The sequence below is a fragment of the Podarcis melisellensis genome, assembly GCF_964234715.1.
Source record: "Podarcis melisellensis genome assembly, chromosome: 9".
Taxonomy (NCBI): Eukaryota; Metazoa; Chordata; class Lepidosauria; order Squamata; family Lacertidae; genus Podarcis; species Podarcis melisellensis.
Window position 1 is genome coordinate 2,539,451 of NC_138541.1, and position 20,557 is coordinate 2,560,007.

The 20,557-nt window shown below is 50.0% G+C and overlaps 1 protein-coding gene and 1 long non-coding RNA gene across 3 annotated transcripts in view; both read right to left on the bottom strand.

Moving 5' to 3' along the window:
- Nucleotides 1-20,557, bottom strand: part of LOC309377861 — a 176,086-nt gene that overhangs the window by 95,673 nt on the left and 59,856 nt on the right. The gene's annotated exons all lie outside the window — the stretch shown is intronic.
- SPEF1 (sperm flagellar 1) lies at nucleotides 3,057-20,411 on the bottom strand. Of its 2 annotated transcripts, XM_081925427.1 has the most exons (8): nucleotides 19,714-20,411; nucleotides 17,690-17,801; nucleotides 16,442-16,595; nucleotides 15,385-15,447; nucleotides 10,511-10,559; nucleotides 7,184-7,238; nucleotides 6,310-6,421; nucleotides 3,057-5,945 (listed from the first exon to the last, which is right to left on the bottom strand). In XM_081925427.1, the coding sequence occupies exons 1-8, from the start codon at nucleotides 19,823-19,825 to the stop codon at nucleotides 5,838-5,840; spliced, it is 765 nt and encodes a 254-aa protein (XP_081781553.1). In that variant the 5' UTR covers nucleotides 19,826-20,411; the 3' UTR covers nucleotides 3,057-5,837. The 2 variants fall into 2 exon arrangements, with proteins under 2 accessions (XP_081781553.1, XP_081781554.1); XM_081925428.1 differs by lacking the exon at nucleotides 15,385-15,447 and having other exon boundaries at nucleotides 19,714-20,041.

The window sequence follows — 20,557 nt, forward strand, 5'->3', positions numbered from 1 at the left end:
TCCAGCGCCGAGGGCCTTCTGGCGGTTCCCTTGCTGCGAGAAGCCAAGTTACAGGGAACCAGGCAGAGGGCCTTCTCAGTAGTGGTACCAGCCCTGTGGAAAACCCTCCCACCAGATGTCAAAGAGAATAATAACTACCAAACTTTTAGAAGACATCTGAAGGCAGCCTTGTTTAGGGAAGCTTTTAATGTTTGCTAGGTTATTGTATTTTAGTGTTTTGTTGGAAGCTGCCCAGAGTGGCTGGGGAAACCCAGCCAGATGGGTGGGGTATAAATAATATATTATTATTATTATTATTATTAGGAATAATCCCAGTGCTTCTGCTAGCTGAGAGCTAGCAAAGCCGTCCTAACTAGAAGCTGGTCCAATGAAGAAGGAAGTTAAAAAGAGAGGTGTGCTATGTGACTCGTCCTTTTGTTACCTGGATAGGTTAGGTCACACCCACCTTCTATCACATGCAAAAGGAAGGATGCTCCTGCCAGGAAGAACAGGAAGTTTCGACTGGCTGAACCCAACATTCCCTCGGATGTCTTCTCTAGCATTACAATAAATGTTGTACTTGACTGACTGATTACATCCCATAGCTTTAGCTGTGACCCCTGCATTTCAGGGGGTTGGACTCAATGACCTTTGGGCTCCCTTCCAACTCTACCATTCCAATTAGTCTATAAAAATGCCCCCATGTCAAGCGTTGTTGTGACGACGGTCTGCCTCTGCAGCCAGTCACCGAAATGTGCTTTGTGCACCCACATGCCACCCTACCACACTTGAGAAAATAAATTTGTCTCCCAGAAGCAGCCAGGAGCGATCTGTTTTCTGCTCCCGGCAGCCCAGAATAACTTGGGTAATCTCATCAGAATCCATAATTCACTAATGGATGGTCTGTAGCCGAGAGAGGGGTCTTGTTTCTTCGTCCCATTAGTCATCGACAGCCTTGGTCTCCTGCTTCCTTTGCTGGGCCTGATTTCTTTGCCCTTCACGGGGAGCCAGGAGGTTGGGTTTCGCCATGGTGCCTCCCCAGAGATCAAGGAACACAGAGCAAACGAGATGATATGAGATACAATCTATGGGAGCAAATGGCAGCTGGGGTTCTGGAAACAAGGCCCCAGTCAGGGGTTCAAGATGAATCGGGGTTCAAGATGACTGCAACAGATTGGAGAACTGGGACCAAACTAACAAAATGAAGAATGGCAGATGAAGATGATGGACTTTTTGGAGCTGGCCGACCTGACTGGAAGAATCCGCGATCAGAAAGAAGAGGAGACACAAGAGGACTGGATGAAATTTAAAGAATATTTAGCTAAAGATAAATAGAAAATCCTTGGAAGTATCAAATAGGTTTAGGTGTAGAATAGGAATAGGTGTTAGTAAGTATTAAAAATTAGAATAATAGTAAAGGAGAAAGGGTTAGTAAATGAAAGGAGTTAACATTATTAGAAATATGAATTTGGAGAACTGTTATAAAAGTGATATAATGAAATTCAGTTAGGGGGGATTTGAGGAAGTCCCCTATTAATGTGAAGTAGTTGGGTACTAGAAGAAATAGACTTTTTTGTATGTGTTTAGTTTATTGCTGTGTTTTCTTTGTTGAGTGTTTTTATGTGTTTATGTGATGCTTTAAATATTGAAAATCAATAAAAAAATTGGGGGGAAAACAAACTAACAAAATTGAGTTTCAACAGGTACAAAAGCAGGGTTCTGCACTTAGGCAGGAAGAACCAGCTGCACAAATATAAGATGGGGGGGACACCTGGCTTGCCAGTAGTACATGTAAAACTGTTCTAGGGGTCATAGTAGACCAGTAGCTTAGCATAGGTCAACAGTGTGATGATGCAGCAGCGGCAACAGCAAAAAATAAATAAAAGCTAATCCTATTCTAGGTAAAAGGTAAAGGACCCCTGGATGGTTAAGTCCTGTCAAAGGTGACTATGGGGTTGTGGCGCTCATCTCACTTTCAGGCCGAGGGAGCCGGCGTTTGTCCACAGACAGTTTTCCGGGTCATGTGGCCAGCAGGATTAAGCTGCTACTGGCGCACGGAGGACTGTGATGAGTGTCAGAGCGCACGGAAATGCCATTTTCCTACCCGCCACAGCGGTACCTATTTATCTACTTGCACAGGTGTGCTTCCGAACTGCTAGGTTGGCAGAAGCTGGGACAGAGCCTCCGTTGCAGGGATTTGAACCGCCGACCTTCTGATCGGCAAGCCCAAGAGGCTCAGTGGTTTAGAACACAGTGCCACCCATGTCCCTGTATTCTATAATGCTATTCTAGGCTGCATCAACAGAAGTTTAGTGCTCAGTGAAGTAATAGTTCCCCTCTATTGGCCTTGGTCAGACCCTACCTAGAGTTCAGTGTCCAGTTCTGGGTACCACAATCTAAGAAGGATGTTGACAACTGGAAGGTGTGCAGAGGCAGGCAACCAAGACAAACAAGGGTCGGGTAACCAAGCCATATGAGGAACGGTTGAAGGAGCTGGGTATGTTTAGCTTTGCCAGCCTATGATTCCCAGAAACAGATATTCAAAGGCATGACACCTCTGGCAGTGCGGGAGAACATCCCCATTGTGGCTAGTATCCATTATAGCCTTCTCCCCATGCATTTGCCTAAAGCATCGAGAGAGCCCTAGCTTGGGAGTGCTGCTCCAAAATCTTTTGGAGCACTCTCCCTGCTGCTAAAGGACCCCTGACCATTAGGTCCAGTCGTGGCTGACTCTGGGGTTGCGGCGCTCATCTCGCTCTATTGGCCGAGGGAGCCGGCGTACAGCTTCCAGGTCATGTGGCCAGCATGACTAAGCCGCTTCTGGTGAACCAGAGCAGCGCATGGAAACACCATTTACCTTCCCGCCGGAGCGGTACCTATTTATCTACTTGCACTTCAACTTGCTTTTGAGCTGCTAGGTTGGCAGGAGCAGGGACCAGGCAACTAGAGCTCACCCCGGGGATTCGAACCGCCAACCTTCTGATCGGCAAGTCCTAGGCTCTGTGGTTTAGACCACAGCGCCACCCGCGTCCCTCTTCCCTGCTGCTAGAGTGCTCCAAATAAAAGAGACGAGGAACGAGAAGGATAAACCGTTTTAATGCTGAAAGATCTTCAGACAAGCCCCTATGCAAAGAAAAACACCATTGTACAGAAACCCCGGCCCATGATGACCCAACGTTACCCAGATACAACATTAGCTTCACCATAATCGAAAAGCGATTGATTAAAAGCAACTGATCAGAACGCCTGCTCCATCGGCGGGAGGGTCTGCTCGTCCACGCCACCGTTTTCGCATCAGAGCTGGGCCAAGGACGCCCATCTTGTGTCTGCTCTAGACAGCATCTCTGAGAAAATGCTCAAGTCTGCCTTCATCGTAGTCAGGGCGTGGCACGGTGCCAGCCTTCCCCCATCCCTTGTGGCCACGTTCCTTTTTCTGCATGGCATAAGGAAATGCGGGTCCGCCTCCGAGAGCCCGGGGCAGCAGCCATGGTGGAATGGCATGTTTTGAAGCAGATTGGCTTGTCCCTTCAAGTTCTGTGTTCCAGGCTGCAACCGTCACAAACGCCTGGTGGGGGAAATCCACAGGCACCATTTTCACCAAGGAAAACAATAGCTATGATGTGAATTGCTCACTAGATGCCTGAGGACAATAGGAAGTGGGATATCTCCTCCAGCTCCCTGGGGCGCTAGGAGAAGGCCCCATGGTTTAGACCATGTGGTGTCCCTTTAAACGTTTTGGGACTACTGCTCCCATCATCCCTGATCACTGGTCCATGTGATGGGAGCTGGGGTCAAACAGCACCACGTTGGCGACCCCTGAATTCAACCCTCCCTTGCGTCAGCGGGGCAGATGCAGGCATCTCTAGAAGATTCTGAGATCTGCATGGCAGTTCCTGAGATCTATTGTGTTGGAAGAAGAGGTCATTATGGGAGCTAAACAGGGAGAGCCTACTCAAGAGTCTCCGTGGCAAGCTTGGAATCTTACACAGTATTGAGCAGTGAAGCCCACGCAGAATTATATGCAGAGGTCTGTTGGAGGCTGTGCGCAGGTCTGCTGACGCCATAATTGAAGCTTGCTGCAAAAAAAATCTGCACACCCCCATATGATGGGCAGATCCTGAGGTCAATAAGAGAGAATGTTGGAGGTCTGCAAGGTCAGACTGAATTGCATACAGCAAGGGCCAAATAATAGAACAAAGCAGCAACAACGTTCGGTTCTGTTTGGACTGAAATTCATTGGATGGAAACCTTCCTTAGTGGCCCAGCATATGTGAAGATCTGGCACAAAATCCCAAGAGGGAAAAAACAGGGCTTGCAAGGTAAAAAGACATCCCGGGTGGTGTTCCCAAACTCTCACAAAACCTCCCACCTGATAGGTCTAGATTTGGAGGGTAAGGCAAATGACTTTTCTCCTATCGCCAAGGACGGTCTCCTTGGCCCACCAATCTTCAGATAATATAGCCGTCGGTTTATGCTTTCTGAGCAACGACCGACCCGCGAGCTGTCATCCAAAACATCGGGGGGGGCACCAAGTTGGCAAAGTCTGGCTTAGGACAGCAGCAGCTGCCTTCTTTCATTTGGCAAAAAAAAAAGGAAGTTGACTTAAAAAGAGAACGGGATTTAAAAACAAAATAAAATTGGGGAACCTATGTTCAAAACACAGGCCTGCAACTAACTTATCAAGCGGAAGTCACGACGCCTCTTTGTCGCTGCTGCATCTGCAGATTCCACTTTTGTGCAAGAGCCCCATTTGCCTGCTGGGTTTGCAACCCTTTTCTTTCACAGCTGGGATTTGCATGCCCTTTGCCACAGAGGCACAGAGTGCAGTTGTGCAAAAAGCTTTCACGGGCACCAACAGGGTTCAAGGAGTGACCCACTCCCTATTTAATGCACGAGGTGCCTGCCCCTCACTGCAGAAAAAGTGGGGTCTATGGGGGAACCCTTCCATCTGCACATCTGCAGCACTGGGAGCAGGGAGATGAAGAGGCAGAAGAAGCAGCCAAAACTATCGCCCCCCCCCCAAAGCTGAAAACAATGCTGGAGAGAGAAGCACGTTGGATCCTTATTGCCACGTCACCCACAAAAAGGCTTGAGGCTCTTCTCAAAACTACATTTCCCAGGGGGAATGCACCAGCAGGATCCTCCCCCCTGAGGGATGTCACGTGCACCCTGAAACTACATTTTCTCCTCGAGAGAAAATCACAGAGCTCAAGGCTCCTGGCAGAACGCCCTGTTGCTCCATCCACAGCCCGCAGAGCCTTCGAGATGTTCCAGTGCCACCTGCAAGCGCAAGGACTTGGGAGAGAGTGGGCAAGGCCCAGAGGCTGGCCTCACCTGGGAGGAGGCGGGCCTGGACCTAGTCACCAGGTGAGGAGGCGGCAAGCAGGGTGTCCACGGCAACAGCGAAGCCACAAGCCCATTTCCTAGACTGTCACTGAGTGGGGAACTCTCAAGTGAGTGCTGGTTTTGGAGAGCCCAAGAGGGAGCTCTCATCCCTGAGCAGCAGAGCTCCCTGTACCAGGGCAGTCTACCCCTTGGATGTGGACCAGCAAGAGGGTTGGGGAGAATTGAGGGCACGTCCTCCTGGCCTGGCACCTCTTGGCTGACTCCTGCTTTTCATCCCATCCCTGGCCTCTGGGCATCGGTGAGGCCATCTGCCCGCGCCAGCCAGACTTGGGACCTCTGCCAGCCTTTGTTGCTCTGACGTCTCAGCCTGCCTGGAGCCTGAAAGCAGCTGTTTGCAAAGGAAGAGGTGGCAGGAAAGAGAGAAAGAGAGACAGAGAAAGAGAGAGAGAAGGCCTGGCCATCTGAAAACATCGTCTGATGGGCACCAGAGAGGGGAACCCGAGACGGCGTCTTCACTTCCGCCTCTGCTCCGCCTGCTGCAGGCGGCGGGTTAGGTCATCGATCCGGACGTTCTTCAGGTGCAAGAGATGCTCCAAGCGGCGGACCTTCATCTGAAGGATCTGGACCAGGGAAGAGACAGAGAGGGGTAGATTTCGAAGGGTAGCCCCAGCAGCTCCTGGTGGAGAGGAAAGAGACCCAGGGCCCTGAGGCAGCCACAACCGGCATCCTGTGGCAGGGAGTTCCTCGGGTGGTGCGTGTGGCTAACAGCCTCAGACACGTCTGTCCAGACTAACCCTGCCCACCTGTAGAAGCAGGCGGAAGGGGCGCTGTTGCAAGTGCCACATAATGCCCATTCTGCGGCAATAGGAACTGACATCTTTGAGTCTGTTGGCACCTGAGGAAGGGCAGGGCAGGGCTAAAGTTTGGGTGAGGAAGATGAACCTGGCTGGGCCTCAGGGGAAGGCAAAGGAGCGCCTCTCTCACCTGCACCATCTCCTGCGAGGCCAGAAGGGCTTGTTCCCTCTCTGCTAAGTGGAGTCGGAGGTTGGCATCCGTTTGCAGAGGCACCGTGTAGCTCTGATGTCCTTTAGGCCCCCTGGAGACAAGGAAAAGTTCTGGAGGTCACGGTGGTGCAAAAACCTGGGGGTTCCTACCCAACACACACACACACAGAGCAGCCAGGTACATACTTTACCAGGTCAAAGCAAAAGCCCAGATTTGGTTCAGGGCTTCAGCTAGACTGCCACTAATCCTGGAGGCTCCATTTAGCTATCCCAGTTCGCAGCAGAGCTCGCCAACGTGGCGCCCCCAGATGAACTACGACCTCCCCACTCCTCCTCCCTGGCTGGCTGGCTGCCGGCGCTGATGAATGCTGCCAGTCCAGCAATATCAGTGTGGACTAGTGGTTAGAGTGCCTGTCTTTGGGGACCTGGGAGGCCGGGGTTCGAATCCCCGCTTAGCTCGCTGTGGCCGTTCGCCACCTCCCAGCCTACCTCACAGGGCTGTTTGTGGGGATAAGATGGGGAGGGGGCGGGTGGGAGTTGAGCAGTGGTCAAATATGCCTGGAGGGCATATGCTGGGGAAGTCTGGCAAAGGACACAGACAGGGCGGCACTGAGGCTGCCGCAGGGCTCAGGTGAGAGAAAGAACCAAGAGGATTTCCACCGGGCCGCCCAACCTGGTGGACCTGCTCCTTAAACTATGGAACTCCCTGCCACAAGAGGCAGTTATGGCAGGGTAGTAGTAATAATAATAATAATAATAATAATAATAATAATAATAGCTTGCAGCTGTACTGCCAGCCCTGGCAAGACAGGGTTTCCCTAACTGCCAGTAATTTTTCTCTTTTTTAAAATTACCTTTCCAACCCAGGAGAGTCCTGGGTGCTGTTGGGCTTGGGCTTTGAAGTGAAGCCTGTAAAATGCGAAACAGAGACTGTAATGAGAGGTATGTAGGATCTCCAAAATCCCCACCCCACAATGAAACCAGAATTCAATGGAGACTGTATTTATAGCTATCTATGCCTTTATATGACTTTAAAAATTAAAAAAAATCCCATGAGAATTTATTATTTATTGGTCCATCTTATTAGGGAAGGTCCACAGCTCAGTGATGGAACATCTGCTTTGCATGCTGCAGAATGTCCCGGGTTCAGTCCTCGATGGCATCTCCAGGCAGGGCTGAGAGAGACTCTTGCCCAAAATCCTGGAAATCTGCTGCCAGTCAGTGTAGACAATACTGCGATGGATGGTGTCAGGGTTCGGGGAAGTGGCTTCCTCCCTCGCTTTGGCCGTGCATAAGCAGAACAAAGCAAAAATAGTCTCTTTCCATTTAAAGAGATTCTAATGATCACAGTGAAAGAGCAAAGAGTCCGTTCTCGGAGTAAAGGTGCTCCCAGTTAAGGTTTACACCCACTTCTCCCCCAGAGTCACTTCCTCGTCTTGCAACCTGATCTTGCATCCACCGTGCCTTCTGTGCAGCCACCTTATCTAATCTCCTTGACCTTTGTCAGGAGTGTGTGCAGGAGCCAGGCCCTGTGACCAGTAGGGCTTCGCAGGACTGGGGCCTTCCTAAGTTTGTTCTGAAGAGACAAGGTGCGGCCACACAGGTGAGGCCGATTGGTAACTAACAGCACCTGGTTGCAAGAGCCGGGAAGGGATATAAGGTCAGATTTTCCCTTCAGCTCTTTGCCACAGCAACACGTTCCCTGCCTTGCTGCGTTTGGCGTCTTGTTTCCTGATCCTCGAACCTCGGCTTCTTGACTCCTTGCTTCTTGATCCTCGGACCCCTGACTTCATGACTCCCTGCTTCTTGATCCTCGGACCCCTGACTTTGTGACTCCTTGCTTCTTGATCCTCGGACCCCTGACTTCATGACTCCCTGCTTCTTGATCCTCGGACCCCTGACTTTGTGACTCCTTGCTTCTTGATCCTCGAACCCATGACTTCGTGACTCCTTGCTTCTTGATCCTCGGACCCTTGGCTTCTTGACTCCCAGCTCTCTGACCCTCGGACTCTTGACTTCCCAACTCCTGGCTTCTGATCTCCCGTTCCTGCTCCCACTCCGCTATCTTGCCCCCGGTCTTGACGTCCCCAGCCAGGACTTCGATCCCCCGTGAACTGGACCGTGACAACCTTGGACTGAACGGCTGGACACTTTCCAGTGAACCAGAGTCTGTTAACTCTCTCTCTCCCTGCCGGTTCTCCTCCTCCTAGCTGTTCACCACCCAGTTCTTCCCAACTTTTGTCTTCTGAACTATGCCCCTCTGCGAACCACGGTTCCAAATCTATACTGCCCCACTGCTCCTGGGAAGATTCAGGATTCTGGTCAGGAGCAGGCTCCCACCATTCCTCATCAGTGCAGCCCTCCTCAGCACAGTCCCTGACGGATGGATCCTGTTCCTTCCTGCATTCTGGTGACTGATTTAGGAAAAAGATGCATACACGGCTTAATAATAAATAATGGCTATGATTGATTGACATCCGTCTGGCTCGGGAGACAATGGAGGAGGGCGCCTTTGAGGGTAAGGTTCCAGCACCTCCTGGGGTCATGTGAAAATTTTATAATAATAAATAGACTCTCTTAGCTATATGCATAAATATCCCTCTAGAAGGATAGGCTGCCACTTTGTACAGCAATCATACCTCAGGTTTCAGGTGCTTCAGTTGCGTTTTTTCAGGTTACGGATGCGCCAAAACCCAGAAGTATCAGAGCGAGTTACTTCCAGGTTTCGGCGGTCGTGCATGCACAGAAGTGCTAAATTGCACTTCGCGCATGTGCAGAAACACCGAATTGCAACCCACACATGCGCAGACACGCCACTGCAGGTTGCGAACGCTGAGGTTTGCCAACGTGCATCCTGCACGGATCACGTTCGCAACCCGAGCATCCACTGTACTGAGTCAGACCTCTGGGTCCTCTGGCTCAGTATGGCTTACACCAGGGGTTGCCAACGTGTGGCCCATGGGCCGGATGTGGCCCACGAAGACCGCTTTACTGGCCCACGAGCAACCCCTGAACCGAGCCACCCACTTGGCGAGTCCCCTGCGCACTGCGCTAAACCGGCACAGTGCGGTGCGGGGACTCACCGAGCGGTGCCAGAAATCGCATCTGCACATACGTGGATACCGGAAATCGCATCTGCGCATGTCCAGACACCGGAAATTGCTTCTATGCAGGTGCGATTTTCGGTGTCTGGGCATGCGCAGTAGCGATTTTCGGCGTCGCAGATATGCGCAGATGCAATTTCCGGCATCGCGCTGCGCCACTCCGGCCCACGGACTATCTCCATGGGAGTGATCCAGCTCATGGCTGGTAAACCTTGCCGACCTCTGGCTTACACTGACTGGCAGCAAGTCTCCTCCAGGGCTTAGGACTGGGGTTAACTCACTCGGTGGAGCAGGAGACTCTTAACCGCAGGGTTGTGGGTTTGAGTCCCATGTTGGGCAAAAGGTTCCTGCATTGGACTGAATAAATCTTGTGGTCCCAACTCTAGTTGGAATACCCCACAGACACGTTTAAAAGCTGGGTGATGGAAGTTTCAGGACAGGCAAATGGAAGCCCTTCTTCATGCAGTGCAGAGTTAATCTATGGAACTCTCTGCCACAGGAGGCAATGATGGCCCGGGCGGCTTTCAAAGGTTAGACAAAATCACGGAGGAGGACAGCTGTCAATCACTACCAGCCACGATAGTTACACTCTGCCTCCATAGTCAGAGGCAGCATTGCTTCTGAATACCAACTGCTGGGAACCACAAAGGTGGTCTTGTGTTCGAATCCTGCTTGCCGGTTTCCCACAGGCATGTGGTCGGCCCCTGTGAGAACAGGATGCTGGACTAGATTACTCATTGGTCTGATCCAGCAGCTGGCTCTTCTTGTGCTCTGGCCTGATCCAGCATTGATCCTTTGTTGTTGTTTAGTCATTTATGAAGCTCAACATCAAAAAACCACTAAGATCATGGCCACTGGGCCCATCACCTCCCGGCAAATAGAAGGGGAAGAAATGGAGGCAGTGAGAGATTTTACTTTCTTGGGCTCCATGATCACTGCAGGTGGTGACAGCAGTCACAAAACTAAAAGACGCCTGCTTCTTGGGAGAAAAGCAATGACAAACCTAGACAGCATCTTAAAAAAGCAGAGACATCACCTTGCTGACAAAGGTCTGTATAGCTAAAACATTGATCCTACCTGTATCCAGGTAGTTGTTTTCCTCCAGAGTCGAGCGCATTCCCAGCTCCTGTGTCGAGAGAGCCAGAGAAGAAAAGCAAGTTGACTCTTCGAGCCCTCAGGGTCCCGCTCCTCCCTTCCTCCATGAAAAGCCCTCCTGGCCACATCAACACTACAGTGGTACCTCAGGTTACATACGCTTCAGGTTACATACGCTTCAGGTTACAGACTCCTCTAACCCAGAAATAGTGCTTCAGGTTAAGAACTTTGCTTCAGGATGAGAACAGAAATCGTGCTCCAGCAGCGCAGCAGCAGCAGGAGGCCCCATTAGCTAAAGTGGTGCTTCAGGTTAAGAACAGTTTCAGGTTAAGTACGGACCTCCGGAATGAATTAAGTACTTAACCTGAGGTACCACTGTATTCAATTAAACTGGCTTCTCCCCACCTTCTGGTCTGATGCTGGTTTGAGTCGTAACATGCAGGTGTGAGCTTGGAAAGGAACATGGGGGTCGCAGCAGCCTCTGAGCAGGGCAGGATTAATCCCACAGCAGCAGAGAAAGGAGGGCAGCAAAGGGAAGAGGCACAGCAGTTTGGCGACCCGTTGAGGAACAGCCACCGAAATCATTTCTGGAGCTCCTGAGAAGCTGTCAGAGAGAGGGGAGGCTTCCCGGGCTTTTGAGATTATTTTCTTTGGCAGGATCAGGCCATGAGCAGTCATGCACTAAGGAGACCTCAAAGCCCACCCCAAGGCCAGACTCCCAAATAAATAGATAGAGGAATAAATAAATAGAGGAAATCCCTATTTTCAGTCCCGGATTTACAGAAGCCGTCCTGGTTTCTGATTTGATCCCAGAATTTCCCACTTTTCCTTAGAACGTCCCTATGATCTCCTTCTACCGGTCCACTATAGAAAGTGTCCTTTCGCACTGCATCACGGTGTGGGACGCTGGTTTGACATCAACGGATAGGAAGTGCCTACAGAGGGTGGTGAATACAGCTCAAGATATTATGGGCTGTCCCATGAATCTGCTGGATGAAATAGCGGAAGAACGTTGCCTCAGGAGATGATTCTCAGGGATGATTCACACCCTGGCCTGCACTTTCTTGATCTCCTGCCCTCGGGCAGAAGATATAGAAGCAGGATTAGTCGCACCAACAGGGTAAAGAACGGCTTCTATCCATGGGCTGTAAGGCTGCTGAATGGAAAGGTAACAACAGGGCAACTGACTTTCAGGTTTGGTGGATGTGCGTCAGTAAACGAGGGGAATTAAGACCAAGAGAGCTGAGTGGGGGGTGCTCCTGTAATCTCACTGTATACAATAAAGTATAAAGTATTTTCATCGGAGAAATGTTGGAGGGTATGGAGTTATGTGACCCCCGAGCCAAGGAGATAAGTAACTGTACAACCTTTAGAAAGCATTGGAAGGCAGCTGTGGATAGGAAAGCTTTTTAATGTTTGATGTTTTATTATGTTTTTATATCTGTTGGAAGTCGTCCAGAGGGGCTGGGGCAAGTCAGATGGGCGGGGAATAATAATAATAATAATAGTTCAATAAAGGTAAAGGGACCCCTGACCATTAGGTCCAGTTGTGGCCGACTCTGGGGTTAGGCGCTCATCTCGCTTTACTGGCCGAGGGAGCCGGCGTACAGCTTCCGAGTCATGTGGCCAGCTTGACTAAGCCGCTTCTGGTGAAACAGAGCAGTGCACGGAAACGCCATTTACCTTTCCGCCGGAGCGGTACCTATTTATCTACTTGCACTTTGACGTGCTTTTGAACTGCTAGGTTGGCAGGAGCAGGGACTGAGCAACGGGAGCTCACCCGTCATGGGGATTCGAACCTCCGACCTTCTGTTTGGCAAGTTCTAGGTTCTGTGGTTTAACCCACAGTGCCACCTGCGTCCCTTATTAAGGAATAAAAAGGTAAAGGGACCCCTGACCATTAGGTCCAGTCATGACTGACTCTGGGGTTGCGGCGCTCATCTCGCTTTATTGGCCAAGGGAGCCGGCGTACAGCTTCCAGGTCATGTGGCCAGCATGACTAAGCCGCTTCTGGCGAACCAGAGCAGCGCATGGAAACGCCGTTTACCTTCCTGCTGGAGCGGTACCTATTTATCTACTTGCACTTTGATGTGCTTTCGAACTGCTAGGTTGGCAGGAGCAGGGACCGAGCAACGGGAGCTCACCCCGCCGCGGGGATTCGAACTGCCGACCTTCTGATCGGCAAGTCCTAGGCTCTATGGTTTAACCCACAGCGCCACCCGCATCCCCTATATATAGTAGGGGTATTTAAAATGAGTCATCATAGCGTACCCTTTTGCGCTCTTCAAATTATGGCAACCTTAACTCTGGTTGAAGCAAAGAAAGTAAGGGCAGCCATTGAGGACTAGAGACAGATGCACTGAGGAGAGGCAGATAAATGACTATTGTCCATGACTGCTACGTAGAACCTCCAGGTTCAGAGGCAGTTACCACTGAATACCAGTTGTGGGGCAGGGAGGGAGAGCAGGCAGTGAGGAAGGGTTACTGCAATCCTGCCCTGCAAGGGGGTTTCCTGGATGCCGCCCCTGCCCCTACCCTGGGTGTAAATTCCCTGGCTTCTTTCTAGATGCTGGACAGGGAGGGTCAAGCCAGGCCGCCCTGCGCTGCATTAAGCAAGTTGCAGCACCGGCCGATCTCGTTCCGTTGAGTCCCACAAACGGGCTGCACGTAGGATTGCTGGCTCCTTCTCTCGGCTGACAGCCGCACGTGCTGTACGGAGTGCAAGTGCAGTGTTTTGGCGCGCACGGCCCACCCATTACTCCACAACCGCCGGCTGTCATTTGTGGATGGGCTGTGGCAGATCAAACAGCTCGAGCCCGGTGCTTTCGGACGGAGGCCATTCATATTCTCTGCCTCAGTCCCAGATGCGTCAGGCTGGCATGAAAGAGCCCTGACCTGGCTCCCTTCCTGGAATCCATCCAAGAAAAGAGATTTTGCAGCCCAGCTCACGCCATGGAAGAATCCGTGCACTGGCCTCTCGACGCAGATCTGCCTTTTTTTTCATATTCACCGCAGGCGATAAGGAGAGTTACAATCTCTTCTTATTCTTGCCAGAATCCTTTACTTTTCCAGCAAGTTCAGACCCTCCAAGTCTTCCTATTTTCCAGAGACAGTCCCACATTTACAGAAGCCGTCCCGGTTTCCGATTTGATCCCGAAATGTCCCGCATTTCTTTAGGACATCCCTATTTTCATTGGAGAAACGTTGGAGGGCATGGAGTTATGCAACCTTCTTGAAGCCAAGGAAAGAAGTAACTACACATCCGAAGACATCTGAAGAAAGTTCTGTACAGGGAGGCTTTCAGTGATTGGTGTTTTATTATTGTTTAATATATTTTAGAAGCCACCCAGGGTGGCTGGGGCAACTCAGTCAGATGGGTGGGATATAAATAATAAGATAATAAGACCTACGGGACCGCCTCTCCTGGTATATCCTGTGGAGGACCTTAAGGTCCACAAATGACAACATTTTGGAGGTCCCAAATCACAAGGTGGTTAGATTGGTCTCCACTAGGGCCAGGGCCTTTTCAGTACTGGCCCCGACTTGGTAGAATGCTCTGTGCCAAGAGAGTAGGGTCCTGTGGGACTGGACATTTTTCCGCAGGGCCTGCAAGACAGAGCTGTTCCGCCTGGCCTTTGGTTTGGACTCAGTCTGGCCCTTATGTTTCCCTCCCCTTACGGTTTTGATCTATGGGCTACTTTTAAAATGAGGCTGCCTTTTAAATCGCATTTTAACCTGTATTTTAAATTGGTGTCCCCCCCCCCCCCCATTATGGTTTTGCTGTAATTTTACTGGTGTTAGCCGCCCTGAGCCCGGGGAGGGCGGGGTATAAATTATTATTATTATTATTATTATTATTATTATTATTATTATTATTGAATAGGATGTTCCCATTTTTGTTGGAGAAATGTTGTAGCTTCTAGCTCTGATAATAATAATAGTAATGGTGTAGTAATAAATAAGTTAAATAGGACATCTCTATTTTCATTGGAGAAATGTTTGACAGTGGAACAGTCTCTCTCAAGAGGTGGTGGACTCTCCTTCCATGGAGAATTTTAAGCAAAGTTTGGATGGCCATCTGCCAGGATGCTTTAGCTGAGTGAATCAGACAAGCAGAGGGGGAAAGAGGGCGAGCGAGATTCACTCAGCTGATCAGAAGGTCAGTGGTTCGAATCCCCGTGACGGGGTGAGCTCCCGTTGCTCGGTCCCTGCTCCTGCCAACCTAGCAGTTCAAAAGCATGTCAAAGTGGAAGTAGATAAATAGGTACCGCTCCGGCAGGAAGGTAAACGGCGTTTCTGTGCGCTGCTCTGGTTCGCCAGAAGTGGCTTAGTCCTGCTGGCCACATGACCTGGAAGCTGTACGCTGGCTCCCTCGGCCAATAAAGCGAGATGAGTGCCACAACCCCAGAGTCGTCTGCGACTGGACCTAATGGTCAGTGGTCCCTTTACCTTTACCTTAAGGATGTGGCATTTTGCAATAACGGGCAACCCTTTTGCAAGAGGAGGGACAACCCTTCAAGCAACGGGCAACTCAACTGGCAATCCCCAGTGGCATAGTGTGGGTTGTCAGCACCCCGGGCAAGGCAAGTAATTTGCGCCCCCTAACCCATGGATTTGTGCCCCTAACCCATGGATTTGCGCCCCCTAACCTGTGGATTTGCGCCCGCTAAGCCTAACCCCCAGATGTTGCGCCCGGTGCGGCCGGGCCCCCCTGCACCCCCCACGCTACGCCACTGGCAATCCCAAGCGCCCCCCAGCCTGGAGCCTGTGGATCAGATAAGCAGAGGGGGAAAGAGGGGGAGCGAGAGGGGGGACCTTCGAGGAGGGGCTGTGCTGAAGAGGGAAAAGGCTGAGACCTGGGGCAATGGAGACGGAAAGGAGCAAAGACTGCAGGAGCCCACAGCGGTTGGAGGATGGCCCTGGAAGGAAGCAGAAAGGAGGAAGGCGTGAAAAGGGGCTTGCCTAGGAAACACACGTCCAAGAGGTTTTCCATTTGCCTCTCTGATTTCCTAGGAAAACCCTCTGCTGAATCAGAACAAACTCCAATCCATTTTCCCCCGATTCAGCAGTAAACAGAAGAGCAGCCAGCTGCTGCTTTGGCCAGATCTAACTTCACCCCCATCGATTAATCTCACTTTCCAGAGATCTCGGCATTGCAGCACAGCAAGAAACATTTCAGAAGAACATGCTAAGAAAACGTCTTTCAGAAGCAATGCATGCTGCGGTTGCAGCCTTAATCTTGACACCGTGTTCCCAGTGCCTGAAAGAATCAGTTTGGTGAACTTAGGGTGCGAGCACCCTCTGCTGCTCTCCAGAAAAATAGCAAGCAGCCTGGCCCGTTTCTTGCTTTGCTGATAGGGACTGTCCCACTTTATTTATACTCTGTGGCATAAACCTGATGGCTTTGTCCCCACATGCAAAATAAACTGTGGTGCAATGACCAAAAAATGCCAACGGACAAAGAACGGTTGCATGAAAAAAAACTGGTGAATTTAAGGTGGCTTATTATTTTCACTGCACCGCTACAAATGCTGGGCATGATCCACTGGGAAGTTCTCCTGTGGAAGTCCCATTGAAATGAATGAGCTCTATGCAGGAGCACAGAGCATGAGCAGTAGTGATTATGGCGCAACAAGAAGCCGCATTTGCAGCCCGCAGGCTTGATGGCTCCACGTGGATCTGGGAGGCAGCGGTTTGGACTTGGCTGAGCCATTAGCCAGGACTTGTTGGCGCTCTGGGGCAAACTGCTGTCTCTCAGCCTCAGTTCTGTAATCTGTAAAATGGGCACAATAGTTTCCTGTTGCTAGTATGACTTGCAAGGTTGCAGGTGAACGGAAATGCTGTAACAGTGCAAGATGCAACAGGCCAGGGCTAATTGCCTTCTATCCCTCCTTCCTTCCGGGCTCTGCTAACCTGATAGGAGCTAGACATCTTGGCCTGCTTCTGTTTTTCCTCGATTTTCTGCCGCAAGGGAATCAGCACCAGCTCTACCATCCCAGGGGTGCACTGGGCAATCTTCCGGACCATGTCTTCTGGGATGGAGAAGTTAAGCTTGCTCAGCACTTTCCTGCAGAAGAAGAAAGGCAATGAAATCAAGCGTATCCAAAGTCCCCACTGGAACACAGGGTGCAATAATAATAATAATAACTTATTATTTATACCCCACCCATCTGGCTGGGTTTCCCTAGATACTCTGGGCGGCTTCCAACAGAACACTAAAATACAATAACCTATTAATCATTAAAAGCTTCCCTAAACAGGGCTGCCTTCAGATGTCTTCTGAAAGTCTGATAGTTGTTTATTTCCTTGACATCTGGTGGGAGGGCGTTCCACAGGGCGGGTGCCACTGCCGAGAAGGCCCTCTGCTTGGTTCCCTGTAACTTGGCTTCTCGCAGGGAGGGAACTGCCAGAAGGCCCTCGGCGCTGGACCTCAGAACGATGGGGGTGGAGACGCTCCTTCAGGTATAATGGGCCAAGGCCGTTTAGGGTTTTCAAGGTCGGCACCAACACTTTGAATTGTGCTCGAAAACGTACTGGGAGCCAGTGTAGGTCTTTCTAGACTGGTGTTATATGGTCTCGGCGGCCGCTCCCAGTCACCAGTCTAGCTGCCGCATTCTGGATTAGTTGCAATGAAATCAAGTTAGCGTATCCAAAGTCCCCACTGGGACACAGGCAGTGGCGTAGCGTGGGTGTGCAGGGGGGGGGGCGGCTGCACCGGGCGCAACATCTGGGGGGGTGCGCTCGCACTCGCAGCTCTCTGCCCCTACCTGGCAGAGTAGCCTACCATGGGTTAGGGGGCGCAAATTACTTGCCTTGCCCCGGGTGCTGACAACCCACGCTACGCCACTGGACACAGGGTGCAATGCCTTGGACGCATCAGGATAGGGTTGCCAAGTGCTTAAGGCACCCAGGTTTTTGACTCCTGGGAGTACATGGGCAGCTCTGGAAGGCTGTGATGGATTTCCAAAGGTGTTTCAAAGTTCAACAGCCCGCTATGCTCCGTTTTGCAGCGAAATGCAGCAAAATCCGCAAAGAAGACGAGGACATCACCAAGCAAATCGAGCAGCATTTAACATTCAGTGTTCCCAGTTGACACATCCCATATCTCAGCCGGCAGCGGTGGGTTCTAAATTCAGGACATAGCTCAGGGGTGTCACTGACCTGTTCAGGTGTCCCCAGTTGGAGAGCTTCTGCTGCGTAGAATTAGCCGGAGCGTAGTTGTGCATTTCCACTATTTTGGGGAAGTAAAACTTCACCACTTCGGCCACCAAAACTGCGTGGGAAATCAAAGGGAGAAGTAGGTGCAGAATCAGCTGATGACCCCCCCCAAGCCCACCCCATCCCTGGCTTTTCCTGCAGACTTCATCTATGGTGGCCCGACATATCTCCAATCCAAGCAGAAACTATCAAATGAAACCTTAATAATAATAATTTATTTATACCCCACCCATGTGGCTGGGCAACACGACAGCCGCTTACAAAATTACATGCAGAATAATAATAATAATAATAATAATAATAATAATAATAATAATAATAATAATAATTAATAATAATAATTTATTATTTATAACCCACCTGGCTGGGCTTCCCCAGCCACTCTGGGTGGCTTTCAACAAAATATTAAAATACAGTAATGCATCAAACATTAAAAGCTTCCCTAAACAGGGCTGCCTTCAGATGTCTTCTAAAACTCTGGTAGTTGTTCTTCTCTTTGACATCTGGTGGGAGGGTGTTCCACAGGGCGGGTGCCACCCCTGAGAAGGCCCTCTGCCTGGTTCCCTGTAGCTTTGCTTCTCGCAGTGAGGGAACTAGAAGGCCCACGGAGCTGGACCTCAGTGTCCGGGTAGAACGATGGGGGTGGAGACACTCCTTCAGGTATACTGGGCCGTTTAGGGCTTTCAAGGTCAGCACCAACACTTTGAATTGTGCTCAGAAACGCACTGGGAGCCAATGTAACGGTAGGTATTCCAAGACCTGTGTTATGTAGTCTTGGCGGTCGCTCCCAGTCACCAGTCTAGCTGCCGCATTCTGGATTAATTGCAGTCTCCGAGTCTGCCTCAGTACAGTGCATGCATGACTCAGTGTTGATGTGACTTTAAGAGCCCCACATGGCCCCACATCTCAGCAGCCTCTCCTTAAAAACTTCAGGGAAGCTTTTAATATGTAACACTGTACTGTTTTTAACTCTTGATTGGGAGCCGCCCAGAATGGCTGGGGAAACTCAGCCAGATGGGCGGGGTATAAATAATAAATAAATTATTATTATTATTATTATTATTATTATTATTATTATTATTATGTTCAATGTTTATCGTGTTTTAATATTATGTTGGGAGCTGTCCAGAGTGGCTGGGGAAATCCAACCAGAGGGGTGGGGTATAAATATATTATTATTATTATTATTATTATTATTATTATTATTATTATTATTATGACTCATACCTTCCAACATTTCTCCAACAAAAATAGGGCCATCCTATTTAATAATAATAATAATAATAATAATAATAATAATAATAATAATAAAATTTTAATATTTATTTCCTGCCCATCTGACTGGGTGGCCCCAGTCACTCAGGGCAGCTTCCAATGTATATAAAAACATAATACAATGTTACACATTAAAAAAAAACTTCCCTATGCAGAGCTGCCTTCAGATGCCTTCTAAAGGTTGTATAGTTACTTGTCTCTCAAGGGTAGAATAACCCCAAACATTCCAACATTTTCCTGATGAAAATATAGATTGTCCCACCATACACTCCAACATTTCTGCAGTGAAAATAGGGACGTCCTAAGCGGGAGAAGCGGGACATTCTGGGATCAAATCAGAAGCTGGCTGGACGGCTTCTGTAAATCTGGGACTGTCCCTGGAAAATAGGGACACTTTTAGAAGATGTCTGAAGGCAGCAGCCCTGTATAGGGAAGTTTTTAATGTTTGAAGTTTATAGAGTCTGCATGACTTTTTCAGCAGCTGCTGGCATCAGCCCAATGGACAGGATAGGAATAAAATATTATTATTATTATTATTATTATTATTATTATTATTATTAAGTCTGCATGACTTTTTCAGCAGCTGCTGGCATCAGCCCAAGCCCAAGGCCCTGAATTCTATGATTCTATAATCTACTGTGATACACACATATACAAGTGCCAGGACACACACAAAATTGGCCGCCCCAAACCTCCATCGCTGAAGTCGCGGGCGATGTTCCTCTTGGGGCGCGAAAGAGGGATGGCATCGACCCAACTGTACAGGTCGTTCAGGCTCTCCTCATCCAGCTCCCCGTTGGCCATGCTGATGCCCGTCTCCCCTGTATCCTTGCCAGCCTCTAGGTGCCCCCCTGGACCGGGCTCAGAGCTTCTCCACCAGCTCCCTTCTGCCCTGCTGGGCTGGACGCAGCCATATTGTTTGCCTTCGTGACCATAGCAACATCAGGACCCCCCCATCTCAGGTGTGGCAAAGCCCAAAGCACCCTGGGAGCGGTAGTTCTGAGCGGACGCCCAGCGATTGCAACAGCAGGGTTGCTAGGCAACCAGAGCATCTTAGCAGGCGCCTAGCAACGGGATGGGAGCTGGCCAGCTAAGAGGCAACTGGGGGGAAAGAGCCAATAAGTGGCTGTTTGTATGTCTGGGGGTCCAAAAAGCGTGCAAGAATAGGGGGCAGAGGCCAGGAGAGCGGGACGTATTCACAAGTTCAAGGGCAGCTAAGGTCGACAAGGAATTTTGAACATCTTCCCCGTCTTGCTCCTGTAACTTTAACCGCAGCTTGAGCAACAGGAATCAGCAGCTGGTACTTTTCTTGGCTTGGAAGGCACCCAAAGGGTCATCTAGCCCAACCCCCTGCAGCACTTGGGAAACAAGAAGTGTGGTGGTCTGCTCTTCAAATCAAATAATAATAATTTATTTGTACCCCGCCCATCCGGCTGAGTTTCCCCAGCCACTCTGGGTGGCTTCCAACAAAGATTAAAAATACTGTACTGTACATTAAAATGTCACACATTAAAAGCTTTCCTGAACAGGGCCTTC